This window comes from Oncorhynchus mykiss, chromosome 16 (assembly GCF_013265735.2).
Source record: "Oncorhynchus mykiss isolate Arlee chromosome 16, USDA_OmykA_1.1, whole genome shotgun sequence".
NCBI lineage: Eukaryota > Metazoa > Chordata > Actinopteri > Salmoniformes > Salmonidae > Oncorhynchus > Oncorhynchus mykiss.
In genome coordinates, this window is record NC_048580.1 from 72676659 (window position 1) to 72684173 (window position 7515).

General features: G+C 42.4%; 1 protein-coding gene across 1 annotated transcript in view; it reads right to left on the reverse strand.

Moving 5' to 3' along the window:
- Positions 1–6969, reverse strand: part of LOC110492692 (sortilin) — a 37611-nt gene extending 30642 nt beyond the window's left edge. The window contains exon 1 of the mRNA XM_036947731.1: positions 6298–6969. Coding sequence (XP_036803626.1) covers positions 6298–6558 — 261 coding nt within the window. The 5' untranslated portion in view covers positions 6559–6969. The remainder of the gene's footprint in view (positions 1–6297) is intronic.
- Between the last annotated feature and the right edge of the window lie 546 nt (positions 6970–7515).

The window sequence follows — 7515 nt, forward strand, 5'->3', positions numbered from 1 at the left end:
ATGTAGACACTAGTGTGTTACAACGCATCACATGTAGACACTAGTGTGTTACAACGCATCACATGTAGACACTAGTGTGTTACAACGCATCACATGTAGACACTAGTGTGTTACAACGCATCACATGTAGACACTAGAGTGTTACAACGCATCACATGTAGACACTAGAGTGTTACAACGCATCACATGTAGACACTAGAGTGTTACAACGCATCACATGTAGACACTAGAGTGTTACAACGCATCACATGTAGACACTAGTGTGTTACAACGCATCACATGTAGACACTAGTGTTACAACGCATCACATGTAGACACTAGAGTGTTACAACGCATCACATGTAGACACTAGAGTGTTACAAAGCATCACATGTAGACACTAGAGTGTTACAACGCATCACATGTAGACACTAGTGTGTTACAACGCATCACATGTAGACACTAGTGTGTTACAACGCATCACATGTAGACACTAGAGTGTTACAACGCATCACATGTAGACACTAGAGTGTTACAACGCATCACATGTAGACACTAGAGTGTTACAACGCATCACATGTAGACACTAGAGTGTTACAACGCATCACATGTAGACACTAGTGTGTTACAACGCATCACATGTAGACACTAGTGTTACAACGCATCACATGTAGACACTAGTGTGTTACAACGCATCACATGTAGACACTAGTGTGTTACAACGCATCACATGTAGACACTAGAGTGTTACAACGCATCACATGTAGACACTAGAGTGTTACAACGCATCACATGTAGACACTAGAGTGTTACAACGCATCACATGTAGACACTAGTGTGTTACAACGCATCACATGTAGACACTAGAGTGTTACAACGCATCACATGTAGACACTAGTGTTACAACGCATCACATGTAGACACTAGTGTGTTACAACGCATCACATGTAGACACTAGTGTGTTACAACGCATCACATGTAGACACTAGAGTGTTACAACGCATCACATGTAGACACTAGAGTGTTACAACGCATCACATGTAGACACTAGAGTGTTACAACGCATCACATGTAGACACTAGAGTGTTACAACGCATCACATGTAGACACTAGAGTGTTACAAAGCCACGCACTGCTAATCCTTAGCGTGCAGAACCAGACCAGTAGGCCTTGGGCCAAAATGTCCTCACAGTAGGAGGCTGCACTATAGTACAACTACGGTAGTCCCAACTGTCAATCAACTGCCAAATCCTCTTTAGAAGAAGAGTCAAACGTACACGTACTTAACCCAAATTACAAAAATGACATGTTGTTTTCCTTATGACAGCCAATCCATGATTTAGTTTACATGGCAGGGTAGCCTAGTGGTTAGAGTGTAGAGGTGGCAGGGTAGCCTAGTGGTTAGAGTGTAGGGGTGGCAGGGTAGCCTAGTGGTTAGAGTGTAGGGGTGGCAGGGTAGCCTAGTGGTTAGAGTGTAGAGGCGGCAGGGTAGCCTAGTGGTTAGAGTGTAGAGGTGGCAGGGTAGCCTAGTGGTTAGAGTGTAGGGGTGGCAGGGTAGCCTAGTGGTTAGAGTGTAGGGGTGGCAGGGTAGCCTAGTGGTTAGAGTGTAGGGGTGGCAGGGTAGCCTAGTGGTTAGAGTGTAGAGGCGGCAGGGTAGCCTAGTGGTTAGAGTGTAGGGGTGGCAGGTAGCCTAGTGGTTAGAGTGTAGGGGTGGCAGGTAGCCTAGTGGTTAGAGCGTTGGGACTAGTAACCGGAAGGTTGCAAGTTCAAATCGATATCCCGATATTAGCATTTTTTTTCTCCAAAATCCTCCTAAAAGGATCTAAAATGGATTGTTAAGCTCAACAAAGTCACTTCTAGATGATTTGAAAATGATGCGTGAAAACAAATGCTAATATGACTTGAAATGGGATTTGTGCCACAACTTCTAAAACGTTAAGCATGTGGAAACAGTGCCAGGGAAATTAAACCAAAAGCATGGATTTCTGACCGGAGCTGTTGGTTCTGCTAGCTAGCTAGAATAAGATACTTAAAACTCTTAATCTCATCAAGCGGTTACTCTACTCTTTCACTATGTGGACATTCGTAGGATTAGGCCCAGGCCACATCCGGGCAGTACTATCTATAAACCAGACATGGGTTCAAATAGTATTTGAAATCATTTTAAATACTTACATCTATGCTTGGTTGAGATTGCCTGCTGCAATGGAACCAATAGACCAATCCCAAAAGTGCACCTGGCACTCCAGTCAAACTCTCAGAGTATTTAATAGATTTGAAATATTTCAAATAGTATGTAAACCCAGGTCTACTATAAGCTGCAGTGGGAACTATGCTGTACGGTACCCAAACAGGAATATGTTGGACCTATGGAGGACATTTAGGTTGAGCCTCTTGGAATTCTGCCTTCAGTCTTTAGGGTTCTTCCAAAATAGGACTCTATTCACTATAAAAGGTCACTACTTTTGACCAGGGCTCATAGGAGAAAGTGTGGCATTTGGGACACACGTTTAGTCCCTAGATTACCCATAATCCTGCCTTTGGCTTCAAGGTCTGGCTGGGACAGAGAAACTGTGCAAAGTATATCGCTTTGGAATGGCTGGACGAATGGCGTTAGATCTGAAACTATGTCGATCATTATCAGTGCATGACTCTAAGAAGATCTGTGACAACACAATACTGTACGTACAGGAGTGAATCCATTTATTATGTTTTGGGAAGCCCATAATGACTAAGTGGTCATTGTTTGTCCTATTCACGGTTGGTTCAGAGATGTACAAGTTGTTGCCAAGGACTGACTATAAAGCTGATTGTTCATTGTCAGAGGTTAACTAGGGTGCAGGAGGTGGTGTCCCTACTCTTTCCACCTCAGGGCCTGGTGTTACCACATCTGAATCATGTCAAGCTTCCTTATGTGTGATGTAGCCAACGTGCAATAACACATTCATATGTAGGAGGAAGAAGGTAATAATTTAGAAGAAAGTGCATCGTTATAAGTTCCTACTAAAATGTTTATACTAAATGTAATTTGTTTTCACTTGCTAGAAGGTAATGAAGGACGGCGGTAAGGACAATCAAGAACAGGACATACACACACATTCTTATCAGGAACTACCAACTAAATCAACTAGGTGTCTGTGAGTAAGCAGTTTTGTTATCCGAATAGACCACAGACGTATTGGGTAAGATGTTGTTAAAAAAAATGGTTTACTCTATCCTGTGTTAACACAGCCAGATAATAATATAGCCTTGTTTCAAGGACATCTGGTGATCTGAAATTAGACTGTGCTTTAAGGAAGAGCTAGCTACAGGGTGTTTGAGGACAACATCATTAAGAAAGGCAGTCAGCAGCTTGTCCATGATGTACAGTGCATTTGGAAAATATTCAGACTTTTCCCACAAGGGCGGCAGGGTAGCCTAGTGGTTAGAGCGTTGGACTAGTAACCGAAAGGTTGCAAGTTCGAATCTCAGAGCTGACGAGGTACAAATCTGTCGTTCTGCCCCATTGAAAATAAGAATTTGTTCTTAACTGACTTGCCTAGTTAAATAAAGGTAAAATAAAAAAGGTTACAGCCCGATTCTAAAAATGTATTAAAATGGTATTTTTCCACCTCAATCTACACACAATACCACAAACCAAAAACTGCTTTTTAGAAATTTGAAATCTGAAATATCACATTTACATAAATATTCAGACCCTTTACTCAGTTCTTTGTTGAAGCACCTTTGGCAGCAATTAAATTAAGTATGAAGCAAGCTTGGCACCTGTATTTGGAGAGTTTCTCCCATTCTTCTCTGCAGATCCTCTCAAACTCTGTCAGGTTGGATGGGGAGCGTTGCTGCACAGCTATTTTTCAGGTCTCTCCAGAGATGGTAGATCGGGTTCAGGTCCGAGCTCTGGCTGGGCCACTGAAGGACATTCAGAGACTTGTCCCGAAGCCACTCCTAAGTTGTCTTGGCAGTGTGCTTAGGGTCGTTGTCCTGTTGGATGGTGAACCTTTTCCCCAGTCTGAGGTCATGAGCGCTCTGGAGCAGGTTTTCATCAAGGATCGCTCTGTACTTTGTTTCGTTTAGCTTTGCCTTCATCCTGACTAGTCTCCCAGTCCCTGACGCTGAAATATATCCCCACAGCATGATGCTGCCACCACCATGCTTCACCGTAGACATGGTGGCAGGTTTCCTCCAGACGTGACGCTTGGCATTCAGGCCAAAGAGTTCAATATTGGTGTCATCAGATCAGAGAATCTTGTTTCTCATGGTCTGAGAGTCTTCAGGTGCCTTTTGACAAACTCCAAGCGGGCTGTCTTGTGCCTTTTACTGAGTGGCTTCCGTCTGGCCACTCTACCGTAAAGGCTTGATTGGTGGAGTGCTACAGACATGGTTGTCCTTCTGGAAGGTTCTCCCATCTCCACAGAGGAACTCTAGAGCTCTGTCAAGAGTGACCATCGGGTCCTTCTCCCCTGGGTTGCTCAGTTTGGCCGGGAGGCCAGCTCTAGGTAGAGTCTTGGTGGTTCCAAACTTCTTTCACTTTTTGTTGGTACCCTTCCCCAGATCTGTGCCTTGACAGGTGTGTGCCTTTCCAAATCATGTCCAATAAATTGAATTTACCATAGATGGACTCCAATCAAGTTGTAGAAACATCTCAAGGCTGATCAATGGATGGTCAAAAACCTATGAATATGGGCCTTACTCCCAATTCTCATCAGTTCTGCCAAGTAGCCTATTGTAAATGTCCGATGTGCTCTCAGAAGCAGAAACAGTTGCTTGTGAACATATCTAACTACACACACCCTTTCCCTATATGCCTAGCCTATTACCATTCTTGAAAAACATTTTACCATCCAGACACACTGAGTCAGAACATGATAACAAGGTAGCCTGACCTACAGGTTTTGCATGTGTGAATTTGATAAGCTAAATGCCTAACAACTAAACTCACACCCGATGACACCAGTACTTTCTTGAAAATACCCTCCATAGACTACACAGGATATGAAATACCCTCCACTGACTACACAGGAAATGAAATACCCTCCACTGACTACACAGGATATGAAATACCCTCCACTGACTACACAGGAAATGAAATACCCTCCACTGACTACACAGGATATGAAATAGACTACACAGGATATGAAATACTCTCCATGGACTACACAGGATATTTTACTATCTATTCTAGAGTTAGGCAGAAAATGAAAACAAGCTAGCAGGCCATGTAATTTGTAGCATTAAGTACACCACCATCATTCCATGAATTACCTAACTATCAAACGGCACACTGGGTTACAACTATTGTCTAAAGCTTACATAGATAAAGAATATATCCTTATTGAAAAACAATGCCAGTTCAAGCCATGTGGAAAAAAAAGGTAGCTAAACAAGGCCTAGTATGAAGTAGAGCAGCATCATTCCTATGGGGAAATATAGGTCAGACTCATAACCATTAGACAGGGAACAGTTGAGAGACCGAACTAACTGGAGACGCATATTAGTATATGTTTACACTAGACTGGAGAATGGCCTCCATGCAGTACGGCACTGGGCGGGATATAACATTTAAATGAATTGCTCTTTGTATTTCTATACTGTATTAGAGCTGTAGAACAGAAGACAAACTGTATGCTAAACTCACATAAGATTAAACGTGACATGATTTACAGATACCCTAAAACAATTAGCTACAGAGATGCTAAATTGAAGATTATAACCCATAGTCCTGCACTGTACGGGGTTGAAGTAATCTTTAACTCCAGTAGCCTACTTGTGTCAATCATATGCTGTTGGAAACAGATCCGTAAGTAAAGGGAGGGGTGTACGCGTTACACTTGTCAACGAAGCATGTGACAAATAAACATTTATCTTGATTTGCATTTATTATGAATCCTCATTAGCCCTTACGAAAAAATATCGCAGTCAGAGTGCCGTATAACTGCAGTATGCTGCAAATGCGTCCAAGATACAACATTCGATTGCAGTTACTGTACTTTTACCGCAGTTTCAAAACGGCAATATTTCTTTAGGGGGGGTAAGGGCTGGCTTAACGATAGTTCAGTGAGTCAAACATGAAAACATTGATCTCGTTCACATGCCGTAGCATTAACACAAGAAGTGTTTTACACAACTGGAAAGTATATGCTATTTGGTTAGTTGCATGGCAACCGCAACAGATCAGTTGCACTGTTAAAACCCACGTCATTTGAGAAGGGAGCAGTCAAGTCATTATGAGGATAATTGTCGAGGTAAAGTGTCACCTGAAGAGCATTAACCTATTATGTGGGTGAGTGTAACCTAACCGGACCTGCGGGGTTAACTTACGGTTTGGGTGTTGTTAGTCAACTTGGTGTCGAATCCCTGGAGACGGTCACAGTCTCCTTGATCCGCACTTCTTCTGCTCCTAATGTGGTCGGATGATTCAGAATCAAACGGATCTAAATCTGGTGATCTCTTTTCGATATTCAAACTGGGATCTTTCACAAATTCATACTGACCGCTGTTATATTGTCCTTCTTTAAAATCATAAGATGACGTCAAATGCTGGAATATAAAAAGAATAACACAGTGCGCCAGAACTCCCATATTCACTGTTGGCCAAAAACACGACTATTATTGTACGATATATTTTTGTTATTCTAGTAATCCTGACTATAAATCGTGGGTCGCTCCGGTTCGAACACGGCCGCCGATGACATCAACACAAACAGTAGTCCTGACAGCGAGTGGTAACCTACTTCGGGCTTTGTATGCTCTGCATGGGTCATAGACTATTTGAGGCGGTGCGCTCCAGTCTCCAGAGCGCTTAGTTTTACGTCCCGATGCGCGGAAAAAATGTCGGAAGTCCCCAGCTAACAACAAATCAGACGCAATAATGTGCCGAGATACATTAGGTCCAATTGTCCACCGTGCAACTCCTTGTCCAAAAATTATACAATGTAACGGTGCATGAAATTGTGTCTATGGGATGGATATTACACACCTTTGCAGATAGCCCGCTGTGATTGGATTGTACTGTGTTTGACACTGAAAACGAGTCTTCTGATTGGTTAAGACCCCATTCGCACTTCCTATCACACAACTTTCTGATAGCTGGCAAAGCCTTGTCAAGCTTGGTTGAGGGCACTGCAGCTATTCTATAGAGACAAAGATTATGGATATACCGATAGAGAGCAATAATAATGGCGTATTTTTGTAGGCACTAACTTCGCAATGGTTCGTTGGACAAAGCCTATGGGGAAATGAATTGAGTTTTTGTAGGGTTTTGGATAAACGCCAAAAATACGGTCACGTTAACTTACTAATATCTCATAGAACAAAACATATAAAATCTCCTAAACCTGTGTTAACCTCAGACCTTATTATCGTCGTCTATCCCAAAACCAATTTTCCACATGACTAAACGAACCAGGGGTAACTAATTTCCGGTTTTAAGGACTACTCGCCAGCTTGTAGGGTTGTTACTAGTTGGCACAGCCACAAAGTCATAAACCTAAACAATGATTTCTACAATTTATCTTCTTAAAATGTGATTTTAAACCT